We start from the raw sequence: 26,379 nt of genomic DNA on the forward strand, positions 1-26,379 counted from the left end.
TTCAGGCATCATGCATTGGAAAATGTATAAAATATATGTGATGGCTGAGCCATATATATACATGCATGGTATGGTAATGCTCTGGAAACCCAGGTTCGAATCCCTCCATGGCAGATGGTGAAATTTGAATTCAATAAAAATCTGGAATTAAAAGTCTGGTGAAACCATTGCCGACTGTCATAAAAACCCAAACCTGGTTCACTAATGTCCTTTAGGGAAGGAAATCTGCTGTCCTTACCTGGCCTGGCCTACTTGTGGCACCCATAGCAATGTGGTTGACTCTTAAATGCCCTCTGAACAAGGGCAATTTGGACAATAAATGCTGACCTAGCCAGCGATCCCTTGAATGAATAAAAAAAAATCCTGAAAATGTAAACATTTTGAAGTATAATGGCAAGTTCAGCAAATATTGTTGTAACTCAGCATCCATAGTAAAGTACTGGAAGTCCTTTGATCTGGGATTATTTATATGATTGACAGCTGCAAATATTCAGTTAAGGCATAAGAGGCTTGTCATGTACCTTCTATAATAAGAATTGAGCATGTATGTGTCACAGTTGTAATGTTTGGAATGGATCAATTCACATGTTATCAAAAATAAAATGAACAGATCAGGCCCAAAGTAATTTATGTCCGCGCCCTAAAATATATTTCCTTTCATCTGTTCCATCACTTACATCAAGCTTAAAATATCTCTTCAAACACGCTAAGAAATATATTTAAAAAATCACCTATTGGATGAATCTCAAACATTCTTAAAGTTCTTGTTACATTGGGCTATGCTTTCTTAGCTCCAACACTCTTTACAAATATGACTTTGTTTCTCAAATCCCATTTGGAAAGAGTTCTTACTGCTCTTGAGTGATGGACTCCACTCCACTCAAACTTTTCCCTGCCTCAATGCTGCTCCACATTTCTTGCCGGGTCTTCTGAGCCCGGCTTTACAAGGAATATGGAGCAGTGTCACTCGGAGAGCTCCATCGGAGGGCAGCAGAGTCCAGGGGAAGACAGACAATCACCTTTTATACGGCACTATCTATGGTAAATTTAAATGTCCATTGTGAATGTTGGTGAATGGGCGAGTAGATGAATGACTGAATAGATAGGGTGGTATAGTGGGGAGGTGGGTGAGGTAAGGGGACAAGTGGGCAGTGGATAGGGTGGGTAGAGAAGCAAACAGGTAGGGTGGCAGGTGGGTGAAGCAGTTGATGGCTGCATGGTAGGTGGATAGGGTGGCAGGTGCGTGAGGTGGGTAGGTGGGTCAGGGCCTAGGGAGTTCGGGTGGAGAGGGATAGTCAGGTCAGATTGGAAGACTACTCAGGAGGTCGTGGGCGGGGGTTTGTCGTGTGGTCAGGAGGCCTTGTCAGTTGGCCGGGTGGGATGGTCGGGGGTAGTCAGTGGATTGATGGGGGAATCGGGCATCACTGTGAGTGATGGGGGGGCATATGTTGTGGAGCTACCCAGGAGTTAGACCAGGAATTTTATGTCTGACATTTCCTGGGTTACTGTTTGGGTAAGTACACCAGAACTGTCTGAAATCTCCAAATCTAAATCAAAGTCAGAGACAGTCACAGGGGGTCCCAGGGAACGGAGGACTTGCCCATTGGAAGTTGAAACTTCTCACGGAGGTCAGCGTATCAGGACCTCCACAGCATCCCGACACATATTCTTCAGCCATATGTCTGGCCTCTGGAACATCGGAGAAGATCTGGGCCATTGTATTTCCTTACATTATTATTTTCCTTAACCGAATTTTTAAAATTTCTGAAGATTGGCTTTAAACTCCACATAAACCCTGAGCAAATGAGTGTGTCCATTTTTGGAGTTTCCCATGACAAACTATACGTCAGAACGCTTTAAATTGTAGGGCGCGTTAACAGTACTGATGACATACGACCCAGAATGACTCCCTGTATAAATCACTGCCAGTATTATTGCCACGATGATCAGCAGAGCCAAACCTAGAAGAATTCCCAGTACTATCGTGGACACTCTGAATCCAGGGCTTTCTGGCTGAATCTGCACCGTGGGAATAGGCTGCGACAGGGTTGGAGCCACAGTCGACGCTTGTGTAGTACCTGGAACAAGATAAAATAGAAAATTTATTTAAAGACCCATTGTGATTCAGCCACACTCCTCAAAGTATGTGCCTTGAGGGGAGTTTTTAAATTGTATGGCCCACCCCGATTCAGCAAGGTTCTCTCTAAGTGCACACAGTGGCCTGATCTGCTACTTTATTCTGAGGCCTGAGCAGGGAAGCAGTGTTTACTTCTCCACCCAGCCAAACTTGCCAGGAGCTGGATCTAGGGCCAGAAGGGACCCAGTAAAGTTAAGTTTAATTGTTTTTTTGCTTGTGGACCAGAAAGTGCAGCAGACAACTGGCACTTGGCATATTTGTGAAATTCATAAGGCTTAAGTTATCACATTATACTGTGCAAATGCTTAGTGATGAAATGTCTTAACTTGTGTGTACTATTAGGATGTTGATAAGAAACCTTGAAGTTGGTATCTTTTAAGTGCCTAAACACTCTAATGGAGCTTTAAGAAAGAACATGTGGAGTTATAGCTAGGATACATTTTGCACATTTGGGCTCCAATGAGTCTAGCATTAGCAGAAAACAGAAACCAAGGCTGCAATTCTGATCAACTGGAAGAATGGCCTGATGATGGGTCTCCAGTCAAAAGGGTACAATTTAAGTTTAGATTGTTGTGGGGCATCCAGGAGCATTCTTCCCATTGGTCAAGCTGTTGTAAATATTGTGTACAAGTCAAGGTTCGATTGTTGTGGGGAAGTCAGGACCACCCATCCCATTGGTCAAGAATTGCAAATATTTAGCTATAATTTAGTAGGTGTGTTGGCACAGGTGCACATACTTGGGCTGGATGTTGCCTGCATAAAGGGTATAAAGATGGGGAAGCATCACTGGGGTTTTTGCACTTGCCAGGGGATAGTATTCAGCTCAGGCCATTTGCTGGGGGTATTTGTCAGGAGGGAAAGTTTGGGGTTAATAATAGATCACATGCTAGGAAATTAGCAGTTATGTGGGTCATTGCCAGTCGATGGCCAATTGTCAGGTTGGGAGTTGCTGTAAGAACCTATAAGTGACTAAAGTAATTGTCAGGTCGGTGGTTACCGTGAGAATCCAGATCAGTATTAGAATTCAGCATTAGGGCTAAAGGTAATTGTCTTATGAGAAAGTGAATAGTCTTTGTTAGGAAATTGTCCCCACCACGGAGAGAGAGAGAGAGAGAGAGAAGGATCTATTGGAGTTGAAGTCTTAAAACTGCAAGGGGTTTGTATGTGTGTTAGATTTAAGCTGACTAAGTTAAAATCTCCAAGGATATCATGAGCTGAAAGACCAGGTTCAAGGAACCAAGAAAAGAAAACCCCAGAAAACCTGATATCCTGGAAAGACAGACCAACATGGGTTGAACTTCTGTATCATGCCATGACTTGACTAGTGGAATGTTAAGTATTAATCTTTATTGTCCAATTACCCTTTTTAGTTTGCATTCTAAATTAGTGATTGTCACTTTAGTCAATACGGTTATTCCTCGACAAGGATTTTCTTACTCTGTAGTTTAGTATAAAATTCGAATCCCTACACGCCCGATTTGATTGTCAGGGATCGTTCCTACAGATCCCCAGCAGTTTGTCTCTTGCCACCTCACCATTCCCACCCATTGGCCAGGCAGTTATCTCTGCCAGGGTCAAGCAGGAATCAGAGTGTGAATATTAAAATGAGGCCCTGGGGTACAAATCCCTCTAGGCCTTGACATGCAGACTTGTTATCTGCCCAGTCTCCTCGCTCAGATCATTCCCACCCGGTAATAAAATCAAGACACTTCCTGTAGTGAATCACTGGGGATCATAGAGTGAAAAATTTTTTTGCACATGGGGTGGAGCCAAGTGCCTACAGGGAAACTATGGGCTACGATGTGTTTCGTATGGCACGACATTTGGTCAGAAAGTTTATATACATAGTTGCAAAATAAATTGAAGTGTATGACTTGCAAAATAATACTTAACAGCGTAGGGAAGTGATTTGTGCAGAAGTATATGCAGTGGCATTATTTATGTTACTCATTGTCACACAACACCTAAAGAATCAGGTAAGAATGTTCTTTCCAAACTTTTGTCAATCACCATTACAAGATTCATGTGGCCAACTCAGGACAACTTCCCCTCTGTTCAGTTTTCCTAACTACTCACAGACCAGAACCTTCTGCTCGACGTGTGGGGGCAGGACCTGCACGCCGACACGTAAAATGACATGCGGTGACATCGGGGGTGTGTGTCCCGACATCGCCGCGCATCATTCTGATCTTCCATTCGGCGGGCGCGCATCAGAGTTGGCTAAGCACCCACCAAACTGTCAAAGGTCTGTTAAGGCCATATATTATACAATTAACCCTATTGAGAAAGCTGCCCGTCCAGCCTTAAGGTTGGTGGGTGGCAAGCGAAGAGCCCAAGAGGCCTTCGCATTTTTCATGGAACCTCATCCACGGGGTGGGATAAGATTTCATGAAGATTTGATTAATTGAATAAAAATTTTAATGAAAATTCACAAACATGTCCCTGCTCATGTGTCAAAGTCACATGAGGGGCACATGTCTGAATAATTTTATTTTTCCCTTTTTTTCCCAAGTTTCAAACTGAAATTGATCTCCCTATGGCAGCTCTGTGCGCGCAAAAGAGCGCAGGCCCTGACTCTCCCTCCTCCCCTCGCCTGCTCAGGTAGTGCTGAGCACTTCTGGGCACGCGTCACACTGGGCGGGACTTAATTGGCCCACCCATGTGAAATAGCAGCGCGCAGCCAATCGCGGGCGGCGATCAGCTCCATGCCCGCCCAAGCCCGATGGGGAGAAAATTCTCCCAACAGAGTTAGGGCTGAGACCAAGACTCCATTGTGTGAATGAAGAGCCTTTCCTACTCTGCCCCCTCCTTCAGGCAGGATTAAACTTAGGTATTAAGAAAAAAATCTACGGGCCGGATTTTCACAGAATCGAGGAGACTACACGGACCTTTGAAAATGACAAGTAGGACCTGGATCAAAAGTCCAATTCCCATTTCTGACACTTTGAATTTTTGCCAGCAGCCAGAATTGGGCAGGGGGAGTGGGTGACGGTGGGAGAGAAGGATGCACAGTAGGGTGGGTGTGGTGGGTTGTGCTTATCACGGGAGGGAAACCTGAACTCAGCAAGATCATTTGAACTTAGTGCTGAGTTCAAACAGGCCTCAAACTGCGAACTCGGAACACCCTGCTAAGTTAGTTGTAGCTTTTGAAACTCAGCCATCCATTCAGATTGGCATAATGATTGCTCTTAGGGAAACAAAAATCAACAAAAATCTATGGAAACTGTATGAGCAGATGCAATTTTTTCTAACAGTCCTCATTATGACTATTGCAAGTGCCTTAACCTACGGTGTGGGAGTCACAAATTGATGGAGTTGATGTAAACACTCTTGGGGGGCAGATAACCTCTGTATAACTGTCATCATCTGAAGTTTTTAAAATTTCCTGCTCTTTAAACTTAAAAAAAAAGGCTGCAGCTGTTACTGAGAGTTTAAAAAAAACCTCCTCAAGACTGCTTTGATTGACAGGCATAGATTAGAAAAAAATTACATCTGCTCATACAGTTTCCATAGATTTTTGTTGACATTTCCCTAAGAGCAATCATTATGCCAATCTGAATGGATGGCTGAGTTTCAAAAGCTACAACTAACTCAGCCGGGTGTTCTGAGTTCACAGTTTGATTATTCTATTAAAGGATTGCAGTCACAGAGAACTGAGGCTGACCTTCTAACCAGCCTGCCTCAGCACTGTCCTGACCGTCTGGCCATCTATGCTCTGCTTCTAGGGTCAGAGGGCCTGGCTCTATCATGCAATCACCACCCACTGTGCACTGCCGCCCACCCCCACCCCACAACCCCACCAAACCCCTGCCCACCCCATTCCCCTCCAGAGCAAAATTCAAACGTTTTAGGGTGCTTTTTACTGGGACGGGTCTGGCAACTCGAGAAATTTCCAGACTCTCGCTACCCACTTCTGTAGCCAAAGTACAGCCCCATGGCTTCACTCTGTTGTAAATTTAAAGCTGCAGACAGACAACTCATTCTCCTTTCTGCCTCAAACCATTCCTGAAGAATGTATCAGTTTCCCTTTATCCTTCAATTCTGGCCTCTTGAACGTTCCTAATTTTAATCACTCCATCATTGTCAGCCATGGATTCAGCTGCCTTCCCAAACTCCAGAATTCCCTCGCCAAACCTCTCCGCCTCTCTTTCCTCCTTTAAGATGTAAAGAGGTAAAACCTACGTCTTTGACCCAACGTTTTGGTCATGACCCCATGAAATGCCCTGAGATGTTTTGTTATCTTAAAGGTACAATATAAATACAAGCTGGTGTTGTTTAACTAAGGACACAAACTAAACCAAGGCAATTGGTCCCTTGTTAATGTTCTTTTTATATTCCAGGGTGGGTTGAGATAATGAATGAATGCCATTGCAAAAACATAATGAAACTGTGGGCAGTTCTCTGAGTTGGAAGGTCATGGGTTGAAGTCCCCCCACCCCGCCCCTTTCCAGGCCTTGAGAACATAACTTAGGCTGACACTCCAGTGTAGTACTAAGAGAGTGCTGCATTGTTGGAGCTTCTGTCCTTCAGATGAGACGTTAAACTTAAGCCCCAGCTGCCTTCGCAGGTGAGCATAAAATTATCTTGTCATCCTTTTGAAGAGAACCAGAGGATTTCTCCCTAGCGTCCTGGCCAATATTTATCCCTCAACCAACAATATTTGACACAAGTGAACGTCATCAATGCAGTTTGTGGGAAATTGTGCTGTGCACAAATTGGTTGTCACATTTCCCTACATTACGACAGTGACAATTCTTTAGGATTACACTGTAACCTCTCCAGTCCAGCACCCTGTTGTACTGAAACACCAGTTGTCTGGAAATGTTTTGATCAGACCCAAAGATCATTTTAGTTCAATACTCTGGGAGCAGAAACATGGAAGATACAGTATTTGAATAAGTAAATCAATTGTTATTGCTACTTTATAATGTTTTATCATTGTTTTATGCTTCAGGTAAAAATTTATATCTGCAGTGTTTTCCGGTTCACACACTTGTGGTTAGGCTTTCTAATCTCATTCCATAATCCATAAAAATCTGAAATCCAGAAGTAACTTGGTCCCAAGTATTCTGGCCCTGGAGAGGTTACATTGTATTTTGTTGTCTGTCAAGCACATTGGGTCATTCTGAGGTTATGAAAGATGCTATATCAATGTAAGTTCTTTTTTTTTATGATTAGCAGAAAGCCTACCTGTTATACTGACGAAGCTTTGGTTATCAACTGCTTTGATTGCATTGGTAAAAACACTTTGCAGGTTGAGATTAGTTACTTTTGAGCCCATTCTCAGGAAAGCCAGGAGATTCACGACCACACTTCCATGTTGAAAACCAATGATGGTGATATTAAAATTGGTATCATTTAGTTTATCTCGTACGGTTTGTACAACCTGAGAAGAATAAACACAGATATTATTTTATATTCTGATAATAAGGAAGGCATCAGCAACCATTGTTAAGAATGTCTTCTGGTTCCGTTCATCCATTCACCCACCTCATTAGCAATATATTTGAACTGGTGATGCTAGGACTACCCAAACGTTACAATTCTATCACCGTTCTTGCCTTTACAATGAGACCACATAGACATGGACGTCTCAAGAACTGAAACCTTTATCATAATTCCCCATCATAATAGATTGGCAAATAGAGCCCAGATTTAACAATGAACTCTAAATCACATTAAATTGTTTACTGGAGAACAGAAGACATAAATGGACTCTACCATGAGGCACGGGGTATAGTGTAAAATCACTTGTTTGATTTAAAATAATAAACAGAAGCAGTGAGTTTCTAGAGATAACATTTGTTCCAATATCAGTGAGAGAATTAGAACCAGTAATGAAGGGTTTAACTCTATTCCAGAAAGCCGCTTCATCCAGATTTCAGACATAAACAGACATTTCCCTTGTGTCAGCCTTATCAATGGTGTTTGCTACAAAACCATGGAAGTTTGTTGCTTTACCTCTGAACTAAATCCAGTCACTCATGATCAAAGGCATTGTTTGTTAGATGATTAAAAAGAATGCCAGTAATAAGTTATTTGCATGTTGTTCACATCACTAACAACTCCTGAAGTCTTTACAGTGTACAATTCGATTTATACCAAAATCAAAACTCTTTGCCCAGTTCCCTCTGGTTCCAATTTTCAGACAGGATTTTGACCTCGTCAGGCAGGCACAATGGGCAGGCCTGGCAGCGGACGTGAAGCCAACCACCGGCCGCGATCAGGCCTCAACATCAATTTCACGCTGGTTGGCTAGTTAATGGCCAACCAGCATGAGAAGTGCACTGCAACGCATAGCGCTGCCGGGGTGAGGAGGCGGGAGGAGGGCGAGCATGCATGTTTGCACATGCAAGCGGGTGCGTGCGATGAATGAATCCGCCTGTGGATGAGCTTTCATTAAAAATTCAAAGGCCGCTTGGCCTTTTCACCTGCCTGCCAACCGTAAGGTTGGATGGGCAGCGAAAATTTGCATTCAATGAATACTTTAATGCCCTTAATAGGCCAGTTAATTGTCAGCATGGCATGCTGCCAACACCTGGCAGCCAAAATATCGCACGAGTGCACGATGACATCAGGGTGCTTGCCCAACGTCATCATGCGGCATTTTACGCTCGACAGGATAAGGCATGTGCCCACCCACTCTGCGAAAAATTCAGCCCCCAATTCAAACAGGTTGCTCCTCCCATTGGAAGCAGGAGCGAGTTTGCATGATGATCATGATCAGATGATGTAGCTATGATAGCCGAAGCCATTTTTCTCCCTGCCTGCCAGCTCATTGCCAGTTTCTGCTCGTGCCCAATAAACAAAAGCATTGGAATTGGTAGCTGCCTTTTCTGCCCAGAAGGAAAAGACAGTTTGACCAGTATTCTTATTTCCAAGTTTTTACGGTTTTTTCGTTCTGGGTGGGCGTACATTAAAGGGATCCTTAACTACAGTCAGGGAAAATGGTCAGATGTTTGCTATACGTTTTTAACACCACTACCTTGTGAGTTCATTGGTGTAAAGGCTTCCATAATGACTATCCCCTTGTATGTTGTAGTTGCTGCAACAATTTTGTCTGCTTCTCAAAACTAGTGCTTTCTTTCATTCCTGGCCATCAGCTTTCTTCTCTAGAGTACTTTTTTTCCTATTCATCCATGGGATGTGGGCTTCGGTGGCTGGGCCAGCATTTATTGCCCATCCCTAGTTACCCTTGAGAAGATGTTGGTGAGCTGCCTTCTTGAACCGCTGCAGTCCATGTGGTGTAGGTACATCCACAGTGCTGTTAGGAAGGGAGTTCCAGGATTTTTGACCCAGCAACAATGAAGGAACGGCGATATATTTCCAAGTCAGGAAGGTGAGTGTCTTGGAGGGGAACTTGCAGGTGGTGGTGTTCCGATGGGTCTGCTGATCTTGTCCTTCTAGATGATAGTGGTCGTGGGTTTGGAAGATGCTGTCGAAGGAGCCTTGGTGAATTCCTGCAGTGCATCTTGTAGATGGTACACACTGCTGACTCTGTGCGTCAGTGGTGGAGGGAGTGAATGTTTGTGGATGCGATGCCAATCAAGCGGGCTGCTTTGTCCTAGATGGTGTCAAACTTCTTCAGTGTTGTGGGAGCTGCACTCATCCAGGCAAGAGGGGAGTATTCCATCACACTCCTGACTTGTGCCTTGTAGGTGGTGGACAGGCTTTGGGGAGTCAGGAGGTGAGTTACTCATCACACGATGCCTAGTCTCTGACCTGCTGTTGTAGCCACAGTGTTAATGTGGCTAATCCAATTCAGCTTCTGGCCAATGGTAACCCCCAGGATGTTGATACTGGGGGACTCAGCAATGGCAATGCCATTGAACATCAAGGGGCGATGGTTGGATTCTCTTTTGTTGGAGATGGTCAGTGCCTGGCACTTATGTGGCATCAATGTTACTTGCCACTTGTCAGTCCAAGCCTGGATGTTGTCCAGGTCTTGCTACATTTGGACATGGACTGCTTCAGTATTTGAGGAGTCACGAATGGTGCTGAACATTGTGCAATCATCAGCAAACATCCCCACTTCTGACCTTATAATGGAGCGAAGGTCATTGATGAAGCAGCTGAAGATGGTTGCGCCTAGGACACTACTCTGAGGAACTCCTGCAGTGATGTCCTGGAGCTGAGATAACTGACCTCCAACAACTACAACCATCTTCCTTTGTACTAGATATGACTCCAGCCAGCAGAGAGTTTTCCCCCGATTCCCATTGACTCCAGATTTGCTAGGGCTCCTTAATGCCACACTTGGTCAAATGCTGCCTTGATGTCAAGGGCATTCACTCTCACCTCACCTCGGGAGTTCAGCTCTTTTATCCATGTTCAAACCAAGGCTGTAATGAGGTCAGGAGCTGAGTGGCCCTGGTGGAACCCAAACTGGGCTTGAGTGAGCAGGTTATTGCTAAGCGAGTGCTGCTTGATAGCACTATTGATGACCCCTTCCATTAATTTAGTGATGTTTGAGAGTAGACTGATGGGGCCATGATTGGCCAGGTTGGATTTGTCCTGCTTTTTGTGTACAGGACATACCTAGGCAATTTTCCACATAGCCGGGTAGATGCCAGTGTTGTAGCTGTACTGCAGCAGCTTGGCTAGGAGCGCAGCAAGTTCTGGAGCACAAGTCTTCAGTACTATTGCCAAAATGTTGTCAGGGCCCGTAGCCTTTGCAGAATCCAGTGTCTCCAGCCATTTCTTGATATCACATGGAGTGAATCGAATTGTCTGAAGACTGGCATCTGTGATGCTGGGGACCTCCAGACGAGGCCGAGATGGATCATCCACTTGGCACTTCTGGCTGAAGATTGTAGCAAATGCTTCAGCCTCATTTTTAGGTATGGCTGGTGCTCCTCCTGGCTTGCCCTCCTACACTCTTCATTGAACGGGGGTTGATCCCCTGGCTTGATGGTAATGGTAGAGTGGGAGATATGCAGGACCATGAGGTTACAGATTGTGTTTGAGTACAATTCTGCTGCTGCTGATGGCCCACAGCACCTCAGTCTTGAGTTGCTAGCTCTGTTTGAAATCAATCCCACTTAGGACATGGTAGTGCCACACAACACGATGGAGTGTATCCTCAATGTGGAGGCAGGAATTCGTCTCGCTTGGGTCTCTGGATTACTAGTCCAGCCGTGCAAAAACAGACACCCCACCCAATTTCCCATTGCTAGATTAGTGAGCTGCCTGTGGGCAATGCACTTCATACTGGCAGCTCGCCAAAGCGATGTGAACTGCACGGATTGAAACCAACCCTCTCACAAGCCGTGCCCTTGTCCACATCTACACTTGAAAATCATCCCCAGGAAGTTCACTTTCCTCTATCATTTTGAACCCTTAATTATTATATAAACCAAATAAAATAGAGGCACAAATTACAATTTTGTCACATCAACATTATTCAGAGATGAAATCCTGAACTTCTTCCACTCTAGCAGGTTTACACCTTTGTATTCGCAAGAATGTAAACCCGTGACTCAGTCAAACTTTGAGCAGAAATTTTTTACGGCTCTTACGTTTACACAATCCATTCACATGGATCATGAGCAATTCCTAAGCGGGAACAATTCTCCCTATCTACTCTATTCAGCCCCGTCATGATTTTGAACACCTCTATCAAATCTCCTCTTAGCCTTCTCCTCTCCAAAGAGAATAGTTCCAACCTATCTTCATAACTGAAATGCCTCATCCCTAGAACCATTCTTGTAAACCTCTTCTGCACGTACTCCAGTGCATCCACATCCTTCCTGTAGTATGGCGCCCAGAGTCATCTTCATGCTGTTCATGGACCTGCTGTGAATTTGTAGCATTTTCTATTTTTCACAGCCATAGGCAAGTGCTTTCCTCTTTATTATTCTGAGTTTCGCAGCTTCCATTAAATGTAATTTTATTTGAAATTATCTAGCATTATCATGTTGATGTTGGCAAGATCTTGCTGTGCACAAATTGGCTACCACATTTCTTACATTGCAACATTAACTACACTTCAAAAGTACTTCATAGGCTGTAAAATTTGGGACATCCTGAGGTCTCGAAAGCCACTATATACATAAAAGTCTTTCATAAAAGCTACAGTTTTGAAGGCTGGGTTTTGGAGCAGGCAGGTGCTTAACTGTGCCTAAAGGCAGCTGCTCCTGAGATGTATAAATCACCTGAGTATCACATCATTAATTTAGTTTTTAAAATGGAGGAAAATGAATACAAGTGATTGGAGAAGTCAAGAGAACAATTACCCTCCAGTGACAGCATGCGGCTCAGCAACACCTTTAAACAACCAACTCTGAGGCTAGATGCCTATAACCATATGACGGGATGCTGATCGGATATTGTCGGCTTTTGGTTGGCCCGCACACTCAGGCAGGAGGTGGGATTTACCCCTGATATTAGCAGGAGGAGGCAATTAGAGTCAGGAGGCAGTTGTTGGTGGCCAATTAGGGAGGTGGGCGGACGGGCCGTCTATGCTGCCAGCCCAACTAGAAGCAACACTGGAACTTCGGCAACACCGCTGAGAGGCGAAGAGAGCATGAGAGAGCCTCGATTTTGAGGCACTTTCAGAAAGGTGGGTAATAAATAAATTAAATAAATCAGCCGAGCCACTGCCATTCCCACCAGCTGGGGTCTGCCTCAAGTCTTCAATAGCAAAGGGGTATTTTTGTGTTTTACTTACTGCATTTGTAATTTCAGCTGATAAACTCTTGTAGGCTTCACTGCTGGGATTTTTTAACTCATTGCTGAATTCTCTGGATTTCAATACTGCCTTCATTCTGAATGCTTTCCGATCTGTGGAAACAAGAGTCAGCCGATCATTACTCATCATTACGAGTTGGTCTTTGGGGGAATTGCATATGGGTTGTCATGACTAAGTGTAATCCTGAGATCAAACTGAATTACAGGGCAGTGGGGTAACTAGCCAAGGGTGTGCTGATATAATTCAATCCATTTTAGAGTCACATGATCTCTTCTCTACCTTCCTTGCCATTCTAATTAATTCAGCTCCCAATTTAAGGCCACAAATTCTTACATTTTTATCTCCATTATAAATCCTTAATTTCAAGTTTATAATGCAAAGTGTTGCTGCAAAACATGTCATGCACCCTCTTTCTACATATCCCTCATTAACCACCAATCTCACCCTCCTCTCTCTGTTTCAACCCCAACTCTCAGTCAATTCCATGTTGCACAAACTTGCACTCTCACACCCTCTACCACAGACTTAACCTCTCTCAACCTGCTTGCTCATTTACATCCCTGTGCTCACTCAAGCTCTCTCTTTCAATTCCTTCAGTCTTTACATAATGCCTCAACTCTCTCTATGCCTTTTTCCTTCATCTTTCCATCTTCCCTTGCTATCTCTTTCCCATAGATAGTTTCTCTCAAAAGTCAAATTCTAAAAAATCAAATTACAATAAGCAATGATTCCATCTATCTTATTCTGATGTTCACAGAACATGTGTGGAATTGGTGCACTGTTATTTTTCTCACTGTGTTGTCTTGGGTACCCGCATGAATCTGAGCTTCTTCCTCGAGCGGAGGCCCAACCAGCCCCATCCACCACCACTCTCTTCTTCCTGGCTCGTTCTCACAATTGAACAACTTCTCCTTTAGCTCCATTCACTTGCTCTCAATAAAAGGTGTTGCTATGGGTACCTGCATGGGTCCTAGTTTTGCCTGTCTTTTCACCAGACTTATGAAACATTCCTTGTTCCAGTCTTACTTGGGCTCCCTCCATCACCTCTCTCTCTGTACATTGATGACTGTATCATGCTGTTTTCCACGCTCATCCTGAACTGAAAAATGTCTCCAACTTTCCTTCCAATTTCCATCCTGCTATCACATTCACATGGTCCATCTCCAACTCTTCTTTTCAACTTGTCTGCCTCCAGTTGTGGGGTGAGGTTATCATTGAATATTCATTATAACCCCACTGACTGCCACAGCTATCTTGATTACATTTGTTCATACCCAGTTTCCTATAAGGACTCCATTCCATTATCCCTGTTTCTCTGTCTCCATCGCATCTGTTCAGATGGTGCAACCTTCCATTCCTGTGCTTCCAATATGTCCGTGGTTGACATCTGTGTCCGTCCTTATCCCACACTTCTGCTCTAATCCTTTCTCCTCTCCCCCAGAACCATGGTAGCGTTCTTCTTGTCCTCCTCTTCCACCCCACCAGCCACTACATTCAACGGACCATCCTCTGCCATCTCCAACATCTGCAGTATGGCACCATGCATCACCAAACACATCTTCCCCCCATTCCCCTTTCATCATTCCAAAGGGACCGTTCCCTCTGTGACATCCTGGTCCACTCCTCAATTACGCCAACATCCCTTCCAATTCCCATGGCACCTTTCCATGCGAGGACAGGAGATGCAACACTTGCCCTCTCACTTCCTCTCTCTCTCCATATTGTCCAAGGCCCCAAATGCTCCTTCCAGGTGAAATATCGATGTACTTCTTTCAATGTTAATTGCCACCTGTTCTACATTTGGAAGGCCAAACACAGATTGTGTAACTGGTTTGTGGAACGCCTCCATTCAGTCTACAAGCACGACCCCAAACCTTTGGTCCCCTTTCATTGTAATTCTCCGCCTTGCTGTCATGCTGACCTTTCTATCCTTGGCCTCCTACAATGTTCCAGTGAAGCTCAATGTAAGCTCAAGGAGCAGCATCTCATCTTTCGATTTGGCACTTTATACTTTTGAGCCTTCCAGACTCAACATTGAGCTCAGCAATTTCAGATCGTAAACATCATGTCCATTTTGTTTCCTTTTCTTTGTAGTTTTCAGTTTTACTCTCATTCTCCTCTTGCTTTTGGCTTTTGAGTGGCAGCTGTTGGCCTTTCACACCTCTTCGAGACACATCTTTTGTTCCTTTTCACTCTCCTTGGCCCTGCACTACCAACAATTTTGTCATTTAATCTCTCCTGTCTTCCACCTTATCACTGACTTCTGTTGTTTTTCCATCTTCCATCCTCCCTTCACATGGTTGAAACCCATCACATTTTTAATTCCCCAGTTCTGGTGAAAGACCATCAACATGAAAGAGTTTTAAATGCAGAAAATGACTGAAAAACTCAGCAGGTGTGACAGCATCTGTGGAAAGAGAAACGGAGTTAAGGGGCAGAATTTTGCCCTTGGCAGGCGGGCTCAGTGGGGGCGATCGGGAAGCCAACCACCGCTTGCAATCGGGAGCGGAGCACGATTTCACGCTGGGCAGGCCAATTAAGCCCTGCCCAGCGTGAAATGCAAGCAGCAGCGCTACCTGTGCAAAGGATGGGGGATGTGGGGGAGGGGAAGTGAGCGGGCCAAGCGAAAGCTTCACGCAAGCGTGCGAGTGAGCGCTTCATAATCTCCCTGAGACACAGAGCTGCCTCAGGGAGATGAAGCGTTGTTTAAAAAAAAAAGAAAACAGGACAATAAAAATGTTATAAAATATGTCCCCTCAGGTGACTCTGTCACAGGAGCAGGGACATGTTATTAAATCGACTTTAAAACTTTTATTTTATCTTCATTTGTATTTGGAAACCCCATCCCGCCCGTGGATGAGGTTTCCAAAAAAAGTGCAAAGGCAGCTTGGCCTTTTCACCTGCCCGTCCACCATTAGGTTGGGCGGGCAGTGAAAAATTTAAGTTAGTTGATGACTTAATAGCCTTAACAAAACTTTTAATTGCTGGTGGGCGCGTTGCTGTTCTGGCACGCGCCCGCCAATTGAACTATCGTGTGACTGCGCATTGACACCGGCACGCTTGAACCACATCAACGTGCATCATTTCACACCTGAGTGTATCGGGCGCGGGCCCGTCTACTGAGTGGAAATTTCTGCCCAACGCTTCGAGTTCATGTGACTCTTCTTCAGATGCTGTCAGACCTGCTGGGTGTTTCCAGCATCTTTTGCTTTCGTTTCTTGATATTCATGTCTATTGGGAGTTGGTGTTAGTCTTGCTGAGGCCCCAGGAAAGGCCTCAAACTCCTGACAGCAAGGTAATCTTTCAAACGCCTTCATATTGCTCCCAGCAAATAGTAAACTAACCAGCAGCATTTCTTCAGCCAAAATAAGTGCCTTGAGATCCCCGAGTGGAAATGACCAGATGACAAAGCAAAGGGAAGGTAAAGGAGGGAGTTTTGCATAACCCCAGTGATGGGGAAACCTGGAAATAATCTTGAGGGGCAGGATAAATCTTCATTTAAAAAAATGCAGATTAGTCGAAGAGAGTCAGCACAGATTTGTTAAGGGAATATCGTGTCTGACTAACATGACTGGATTTTTTTGAGGAGGTAACAAGGAGGGTTGTTGACACGTGGTCTATATGAATTTTAACAAGGCTTTTGCTGAGGTCTGACATGGCAGACTGGTCACAGAAGTAAAATCTCATGAGGTTCAAAGCAAAGTACCAAGTTGGATCCAAAATTGGCTCAGAGACAGGAAACAAAGGTCAATGGATATTTTTGTAACTGGAAAGCTGTTTCCAATGGCATTCCACAGAGATCAGAACTAGTTCTCTTGCTTTTTTGTTGTCATATCAATGATTTGTACTTAAATTTGGTGTCTTGATTAAGATGTTTGCAGATGATACAAAAATTGACTTTGTGGTTGAAGATGAAAGCTGTAGACTGCAAGAAGATATCAATAGACTAGTCAGGTGGGCACAACTGCGGCAAATGAAGTTTAATCCAGAGAAGGCTAACAAGGCAAGGAGACACGAAAATAAATGATTGCATTCTGAGATATGTAGTGGAAAAGGTAGATCTTGGAGTGCATGTCTGTAGGCTGGACAAATAGCTAAGGTGGTCAAAAAGGGCATTTTGGATACTTGCCTTTATTAGCCAAGGCATAGATCATAAGTGTTGTGAGGTGATACTGAAATTGTATAAAACACTAGTTAGGCTACAGCTAGAGCACTGTGCGCAGATCTGGTCACTGCACAATAGGAAAGATGGGATTGCACTAAAGATGGTTAAGAGGAGATTTACTAGGATGTTGCCTCGTAAAATCCTAATTATGAGAAAAGATTGGATAGAACAGGGTTGTTTCCAGTGTAACAGGCCAGGCTAAGGGTGGACATAGGCCTGAATTTTCGTAAAGACAGAGAGCCTCTCTGTCATTACGAAAATTGTTCCAGAGGACTAAATCCAGGAGTCCCACCCCCAAACACGTCACCTACCATTTTCACAGGGATGGGGGGGAAGGTTGATGGGGCCAGGTTCTAACGTGCACATCCATGGTTCACGGAGGCAGCTACACATATTAAAGTGAAGCTGCCTCAATCACATCTGATTTTCACTGGCGAGATGTCCAAAATATAACTTGTGCATTTTAGATCTGGTAGGAGAAGGTCTGAAGCTGCCAGAGTTATCTGTAAAAGTAGTGTATCTTTTGGAGAAGTAAGTTTACCTTCTGGCTCTAGTCCTGGGATACCTTTTGGGGACCCTTTGGGATTCTTAAAAGTATGCAAGAATGTATGTAAAAAGTGCTTCAACTCATTGGAATTCTCAAGCTCACTGGAGCTGTTGGAAGGAGCTGTCAAGGCATTTAAAATTCCGATCATTTAAAGATTTGAAAAAAAGCACTTGCTGTGTTAAAAAAAATCAGTGCTTTATATTTCACTCTGCCTGTTTACATATGCCTGAGGCCTATCATTACAGAATTAGTGAAACATAACTGATTTCACAACCATTCATTATCACAGTGGGGTGCTTTTCATTTCACAGTTTGATTGACAGCTCCAAGTGGTTATAAACACTTTGAAGGGGGACTATGAATTACGATGCTTACTTTTGTAAGGGTTTAAAGCAAGTTAAATGTCATGATTTTTTTTTAAATCAATGATTGTGTTTTTTTTAAATCGTTAATTCTTCAATAGGCACTTAAGAATTTATTTATCTCATCTCAGCATGGGTCTGGATGTCTATGCATGGTGGATACTAATTGAGTTGGCATGGCAGGTGTAAGGGCAAAGGGTGGTGGGTGGAAGACATGGGTTGGCACCAAATTGGCATTGGAGGTATAAAGGGCCCTGGGGGGTGATAAAGCCATGAGTTGGTATGGGGGGTTCGAGTGGCCATGGGGGGTGGGCAGAGGGCATGAGGTGAAGTGATTTGGCATTGGTGAGGTAAGGGGAGTATGTGGAGGGTGAGGGGGCATGAGGGGTGAGGGCTAGAGGGCAAGATTATGTTTTCTTTAAACTGTAACAATGCCGGGACACCTGACCAGGCCTTCCACCCAGCCCACTTCCACACCCGGCAGCCTCGGCATTCGTTCGAAGATCGACCACCATGGATCTCATTTTCGCCCATCCCTCTGAACTGAAAATCTGATCTCCCGGGTCCCGGGTCAGGTTTGCCGAGTCAGGAATTATCTCAACTCTGTGGTCTTAACCTTGGACTCATAATTCAGGCCATAATTTAAGTATGTAAAATTAAGAATTAGATAGAGTGCATAAGAAGCCCCTATTCCTCTTGTTTGAGGAGTCCTAACCAGGTGGCACAGATTTAGGGTAAGAGGGCATTCAATTAGAAATATTTTCACCCAGAGGGTGAGGGGGATTTGGAATTCATTGCCTGAAAGCATGATAGAGACAGAAATCTACAACATTATGGATCAAGAGCTGCAAAAGGTGATTAGGCTGGAAAACTATTTGTCCTCCTTTTATGCCGTAAATTCCTATGATTTTATGATATTTTTGAAGTCAATAGAAGTAACCAGAGAGCTACCTGAAAGAAGTATATTTGTACATTAGGTAGGGAACAGCAGTGGGAGAAACAATGATCCAGAGGATGGAAAAGACTGCACAAGAGAGAAAGACAGCTGATGAGTGAAGGATTGCCCAACAAAACAAACAAGCCTTTACTTGAAACTTATCCTGGAATCATTGATGTTGCTGGAAAAAAGTCTCTCGAGAACAACATTCAAGCCGTGGTCAGGTTGAGTTTGATAAAATGTTAAAGTTAATGAAGGGGAAACATGTTACATTCACAATATTCCACCAGCATTGCCATGATAATGATTCTTTAATTTATAAATATAATTAAAGCATTTGAGGCTAACTTTCCAGAGGCAACTTGACTGGATGTCAGAACAGATCTGGACTGCATCACAAACAAAGACCAGTAAAGATAAAGATACTTACTGTTGCATTCACTGACCGTCATCGTTAAGCAGTCAGACAAAGCACAGATATTCGTCTGATTTAGGAAACATGTATTAGGATCTGCAGATTAAAAATTGAACATTTTAGTCAATATTGAACATGAATACTTTTGATGGGTCAATGAATTATAAACGCATCATTCAAACAACACTTTCAAATCCTCCTGAAGACCCAACAGATAAATGCCACTGCCTAGTGCATGACTAAGAACGTCAGCCAGAAGATTGTTGTCTTCTATTCTTGGTCTGTGTTGAGCTATCTGATCTCAGCTGGGAGGGCAGTCCTGAACTGGAGAGTTAGGAACGTCACCCATGGTTCTAGCTCCTGATCACTATCAAGGATATGTGTGAAATAGGAGCTGGGTTGGCTATTTATAGTCAATAAACTATTGACTATAGACTATTTATCGTCATGTAAGAATATGCTATTCCTATTAAATGGGCCACTGGCACTTGTGTGGCATGGAGATATGGCGAGGCCCCATTCCCAGCAAGAGGCCTTGTGAGCAACAAGCATGACAGTGATGTGAGGAAGACAATGTTGTAGCTTCCATTTTCGAACTCACATTTGTACAGATACAGAGTCTCACAAAAGCCCTCATTTGTAGTCTAAACTCAGATGAAGTATTACCACAGGGCTGAGATCCCAGACAGATACAAGTACTTTTGAGACTGTAGAAAGTGGAACGATTTAGTCAACAACAACAATGTATATTTATATAGCACCTTTAATGTAATAAAACATCCCAATATACTTCACAGGAACAACATTTGGCACTGAGCCCCGTAAGGCGACATTAGGGTAGATGACTAAAAACTTAACCAAAGTGATAGGTTTGAAGGAGCATCTTAAAAGAGGAAAGATTGGTATAGAGGCAGAGAGGTTTAACAAGGAGCCCCAAAGCCTAGGGCCTTGGCAGCTGAAGGAATGATGGCCAATGGTGGAGCATTTACAATCAGGGATGCTCAAGAGGCCAGAATTAGAGGAGCACAGGTATGTCAAAGGGTTGTGAGGCTGGAGGAGATTATATAGACAGGGAAGAATGAGGTTATGGAGGGATTTGAAAACAAGAGAGGGAATTTTAAAATCAGTATGTTATTTAACCAGAAGCCAGTGTCTGTCATGAGGACAAAAGTGATGGGTGAACCAAACTTGGTGCAGGAAGGGTTTTGGATGACCTCAAGTTTACAGAGGGTAGAGTGCTCAAAGTCTTCCAGAGGTGTGTTGGATTAGTCAAGTCTTGTGCGAACAAAGGCATGAATGAGGGTTTCAGCAGCAGTTGAATGGAGCCAGTGGCAGAGTCAAAGAGGCAGAAATAGGAGGTCCTATTGATGGCACGTATGTGTATATGTGATCTGTATGTGTATATGTGATTGCAAACTTATCTCAGGGTCAAATTTGACACCAAGGTCACAGACATTCCATGTCAGCCTCAGATATTTGCCTGGGCGAGGAATGAATCGATAGCTAGGGGACTGAAGACAGTGGCTTCAGTATCCTCAATGTTTAATTGAATTCTGGTCATCCAATACCTATAATAATGTTGAAATACTGAAGCTACATGACATCATAGCATCCCATGTTCACATCACCATTATGTGTTTTAGTAAAATTCAGCCAGAAATTCTTGCCTAGGAATATTTGTGGAATACAGATTTCTCTTTCAACCTATCTTGTAACTAATAGATACAAAGTAATCAGCAATAGAAATGTAAGGCTGGAAATGAACATCTGCTGATGTTAGCAGATGATGCAAAGGTTTGGAGCGCGTGTAGAAGAGCTCTATTGGAATGAAACCATGGAATGAGGGGCTTTAATGATACATGGGTACATGGAAGCTAGGATTATGTGCCTTAGAGCGGGGAATGTTAATGGAGAAATTTCATACAGCTGCTCAAATTTAGAGGGAGTGTTGTTGAAGTAAATGAGGAGAAATTGTTTCCACTGGTGAATGGGTCAGTAGCCAAGGGCGGAAGATTTAGGTTGGCGGGTAGGCGCTTGCCCAATCCGATTGGATGCAAAATGACGTCAAGCGAGTATCCCGACATCCTCCTGCATGCAAAAATCAGAAGCGTGCCCGCCGACAATTAAGAGGCCAATTTGTGTAATTAAAGTTGCAATTGTCCCCAATTTTTCAAGGTCCATCCAACCTCATGGTTGGCGGATGGGCAAGTCGACCAGGCAGACGTTGCACTTTACATGAAACCTCATCCAAGGGGAGTTGAGGTTTCCATTATTAAATAAAAGAAATAAAAGTCTATGGAAGGCAGTTTTATCATGTATATGTTCAGGTGACTGATTATCATGCTTGGGCATTTTTCTCCAGATTCTAAAAACTTTATTTCATTGTTTTCACGTCTTCATCTCCCTGAGGCATCTCTCTGCCTTCAGGGAACTTTCTCTCAGCCAGCGCCTGCCCTCCTCCCACCCCCACCTCAGCAGTGCTAAGCATTTCTGCACACGATTCATGCTGGCTGGCCGTTAACTGGTCAGCCAGTGTGAAATCGTGATCAGGGGCCAATCACAGTCGGTGGTCCATTCCCCGGCCAATCCCGAACCCACCAATCGCGCTCGCCCACCGGCCTAAAAATTCTGCCCCAAATGCAAATTTTTAAAAAGTGGAGGGGCGGGAATCTAGGGGCTCATTTACAGAAATATTGAAGTTGTTAAAGCCTTTAGCGAGTGAGCATGGACTTCATTTAAAACAGGGAGTGGGTGAGTGTGTGAATTTTATTTAAAACAGAGAGTGGGTGAGTGTGTGGACTTCATTTAAAACAGGGAGTGGGTGAGTATGTGGACTTCATTTAAAACAGAGAGTGGGTGAGTGTGTGGACTTCATTTAAAACAGGGATTGGGTGAGTATGTGAATTTTATTTAAAACAGAGAGTGGGTGAGTATGTGGACTTCATTTAAAACAGAGAGTGGGTGAGTGTGTGGACTTCATTTAAAACAGAGAGTGGGTGAGTGTGTGCTCTTCATTTAAAACAGAGAGTGGGTGAGTGTGTGGACTTTATATAAAACAGGGAGTGGGTGAGTGTGTGGACTTTATTTAAAACAGAGGGGGTGACTTCATTTAAAAAGAGCGCGGAAAGTAGCTGATTGGTGAGTTGGATTGGTGAGATTAAAATTAAGGTCTACAGTTAGTGTTTAGATCTCTAATCTTTATTTTCTCTTTCTTAAAAATAGCTTGTTAAGTATAAGATTGATACTGGTGTAAATTGTTAATTTCAATAAAGTGTAAAGGGCAGGGATACTAGAGTAATTACTTAATAAATTAAATAAAACAAGATAGCAATGACAGTATGGGTGATGTTTTGCTGCTGCAGCATGAGGTCCAAGACAAACACATCTGTAGTAAATATTTGCAGCTCGAGGGACTTCGGATTTGGGTTAAGGAGCTGGAGTCTGAGCTGCAGACATTGCGCCACATCAGCGAGGGGGGAAGTTACCTGGACACTTCGCTCCAGGAGGCGGTCACAGGTTAGATATTTCAAATTTGGGCTGTGATTAGGGTTAGGAGGATGTGACTGCAGGTGAGGAAGGCATGGGGACCCAGCGGGTAGTGTTCGAGGAGCCTCATCCCCTGAAATTATCCAGCAGTTACGAGGTTCTTGCAAACTGTGTGCACGAGAGCAGGGACTGCAGGGAGGATGAATGAACTGACCAAACACCGTGGTACAGGGAGACATTCAAGTGGGGGGAGGAAACAGCAACGTAGTAGTGGTTGGGGCCAGTTTAATTAGGGGGATAGACACTGTTCTCTGCAGCCATGAGCATAAGTCCCAAAGGCTGTGTTGCCTGCCCTGTGCCAAGGTTAAGGACATCTCCTCAGGGCTGGAGAGGAGCTTGGAGTAAGAGGGGAGGGATCCAGTTGTCGTCATCCATGTTGGTACCAAAGTCATTGTGAGGACTAGAAGGAAGGTCCTGCTGAAAGAATTTGAACACTGAGGGGCAAACTGGCATGAGGTAAACAAAGTCAAGAAGTTAAATGCGTGGCTCAAAGATTGGTGTGGGAGGAATCGGTTTCAGTTCATGGGGCACTGGCGTCAGTACTGAGGTAGAAGGATAAAAACCAGAGTTAATGTTTTGAGTCCTTATGGCTCTTCTTCAGAGCTCTGAACAAGAGTCATAAAGACTTGAAACGTTACCAATGTTTTTTTTCTCCACAGATGCTGCTAGACCTATTGAGTTTTTCCAGCATTATTCGTCTTTTATATAAATGACATAGATGACAATGTTGGGGTGTAGGATTAGTAAGTTTGCAGATGACACAAAGATTGGACAGGTGATTAACAGTGAGGTTGTGTCTTGGGCTACAGGAAGACATAGACGGGATGGTCAAATGGGCAGATAAGTGACAGATGGAATTTAACCCTGAAAAGTGAGAGGTGATACACTTTGGAAGGAGTAATTTGACAAGGAAGTATTCAATGAATGGCATGACACTAGGAAGTTCTGAGGAACAAAGGGATCTTGGTGTGTGTGTCCGTAGATCTTTGAAGGCAGAGGCGCATGTTAGTGGGGTGGTGAAAAAGGCATATGGAACACTTGCCTTTATCAATCGAGGCATAGATTACAAAAGTAGGGAGGTCATGCTGGAGTTGTATAGAACCTTAGTGAGGCTACAACTGGAGTACTGTGTGCAGTTCTGGTCGCCACATTATAGGAAGGATGTGAATGCACTGGAGTGGGTGCAGAGGAGATTCACCAGGATGTTGCCTGGGATGATACAGTTAAGTTATGAAGAGAGGTTGGATAGACTTGGGTTGTTTTTGTTGGAGCAAAGAAGACTGAGGGGCGACCTGATCGAGGTGTACAAGATTATGAGAGGCATGGACAGGGTGGATAGGGAGCAGCTGTTCCCCTTAGTTGAAGGGTCAGTCACAAGGGGGCACAAGTTCAAGGTGAGGGGCAGGAGGATTAGGGGGGATGTCAGGAAAAACCTTTTTACCCAGAGGGTGGTGATAGTCTGATATGCACTGCCTGGGAGGGTGGTGGAGGCAGGTTACCTCACATCCTTTAAAAAGTACCTGGATGAGCACTTGGCATGTCATAACATTCAAGGCTATGGGCCAAGTGCTGGTAAATGGGATTAGGTAGGTAGGTCAGGTGCTTCTCAAATGTTGGTGCAGAGTCGATGGGCTGAAGAGCCTCTTCTGCACTGTGTGATTCTGTGAATTATCTAATTGAAAAGCAAAAATGTAAAATAAAAAAAATGTTTGGGGAAAGGTCAGGCCAATGGAGCTAATTGGAGAAAAACCAGCACAGGCATTATGGGCTGAATAGCCTTCATCTGCCTGAAAAATTCTCTGATCTTACAACGTTCTTCTTGACATTCCTCTATTAAACAAGTCATTAATCCATTTAATTTAAATGGGCAAAAGAGCTTTAAAATGGCACTGAGAGGAATGTAAAATAAACATGTAAAGTGTTCAAATATCAATATCACTGAGGTTTATGTTGAAATATTTTCATATTCATTAATATCTCACCACTGCTGTTTTAAACCGTTCAGATCTTTACCTCTGCACTGTGTTCCTGGGTTTGTTGGATTGTTATCTACAATCCCCTGGAAACAGCTACAAGAGAAATTTCCTGGAGTGTTCGTGCACGCAGCTAATTCAGAGCATGTGTTGTTCTCACTCTGACACTCGTTGATGTCTGAAACAAGAATTAGATCAAAACAATCACTCGATGCACAAGTTACTTTACCCAACAATTGAAAGTCATGTCAAACCCGGACAATGTCCTACCTTCACATGTCCTCCCAGGTACACGGGGGCTTGTGTCTCTGAACCCAGCGTTACACTGACAGGTGTAAGTTGCATCCTGTCTGATACAAGTTCCATTACCTGAACAATCATTCAGCCCAGGCCGGCAGCTGTCTCCGTCTGTAATGAAGAGGGAAGATCTGTGTTAGAACACTGCTTCAATCTGAATTTAACAAGCTTGGAAGTATTTGAAAAACTAATAAGTATGGAGTTTCATGTGATTCCTCATTCCTCACTTTACTCCAATAGAAATGTCATCTGCTTCTGGTGAGTAACAATTAATACAGAAAAATCCCAAAACAGCATGGAGAGATGGATCATGTGACATGAGCTGGATAATGCAGTCAGTTTTGAGCCAGTCATAAAGAATGAAGGGCTACATTCTCTTCTGCTTGCAGAAACCCTGAATGAAATGAACGTGTGAACTTAAAACCCAGCTTCCAAAAGATACAAACCTAAAGCATAAAACTGCTCATAATGTGTCACAAACTGGAATTAAATTGGGAATCACATTGGGATTTGCCATAAGGAAGGATGGTGTCGGAAATGGAAAAATTCACACTGTGTCTTTCTGGAATCAGGGTTAAGGTCAACTGGAGGAAGATTTCCTTTGGTTGCTATGTCGGTCTGGTGACCTTTTGCTAATTCCAACTGAATTATGAATGTGATTTTAGTACTTTCACACTGTTCTTTCCTTGAACATCTTGTTGAAAATAGCATTAAGAAAAATCACCTCCGCTCATTTTCTGAGCTCAATTTAATCCCATCTGGTTATTTTTTCCTGCACGTGGCATCTATCGACAGTGCAAACTAATCAGTATCTTGCATGCAGAACAGTCTGCCAAGAAATTAAGGTTTTACAATTTTTAATGTTTTTCACTGGGCCTTTGAAACTACACTAGACCTGAAAGTTTACTCTGAACTAGTCATTGTAAGCCCCACTATGATCAAGTCAAAATAGTTTGATTTCTTGGCTTTGTAAATTAAAAAGTACTGCATTTATGTCGCGCCTTTCAGGGCCGATGGATGTCTCAAAGTGCTTTACAGCCAGATAGTCGCTGTTGTAACGTGGCAGTCAAAAGCACACAGTTAATTCCCAAGCAGCAATGTGCCTATGACCAGGTAATCTGTCCTTACAATGTTCATTGATGGATAAACATTGACCAGGATAACAGGGAAATCTCCGCTGGTCATCTTCACAATAGTGGCATGGGATCCTTTATATCCATCCAAGCAGCCAGATGGGGCCTTGGTTTATTGTCTCATCTGAAACATGGCACACCTGACGGTGTATCACTCCCTCAGTCCTCTACTAGAGA

The 26,379-nt window shown here is 43.6% G+C and overlaps 1 protein-coding gene across 1 annotated transcript in view; it reads right to left on the reverse strand.

The window, feature by feature from the left end:
- Nucleotides 1–240: 240 nt before the first annotated feature.
- LOC121290608 (serine-rich adhesin for platelets-like) overlaps nucleotides 241–26,379 on the reverse strand; it is a 100,372-nt gene continuing 74,233 nt past the window's right edge. Inside the window, exons 23-28 of the mRNA XM_041211272.1 lie at nucleotides 25,043–25,180; nucleotides 24,813–24,950; nucleotides 19,269–19,349; nucleotides 12,807–12,919; nucleotides 7,328–7,523; nucleotides 241–2,078 (exon numbers count right to left, since the gene is read on the reverse strand). Of these exons, the coding sequence (XP_041067206.1) occupies nucleotides 1,840–2,078; nucleotides 7,328–7,523; nucleotides 12,807–12,919; nucleotides 19,269–19,349; nucleotides 24,813–24,950; nucleotides 25,043–25,180 (905 nt within the window). The 3' untranslated portion in view covers nucleotides 241–1,839. The remainder of the gene's footprint in view (nucleotides 2,079–7,327; nucleotides 7,524–12,806; nucleotides 12,920–19,268; nucleotides 19,350–24,812; nucleotides 24,951–25,042; nucleotides 25,181–26,379) is intronic.

The sequence above is a fragment of the Carcharodon carcharias genome, chromosome 18, assembly GCF_017639515.1.
Source record: "Carcharodon carcharias isolate sCarCar2 chromosome 18, sCarCar2.pri, whole genome shotgun sequence".
Classification (NCBI taxonomy): domain Eukaryota; kingdom Metazoa; phylum Chordata; class Chondrichthyes; order Lamniformes; family Lamnidae; genus Carcharodon; species Carcharodon carcharias.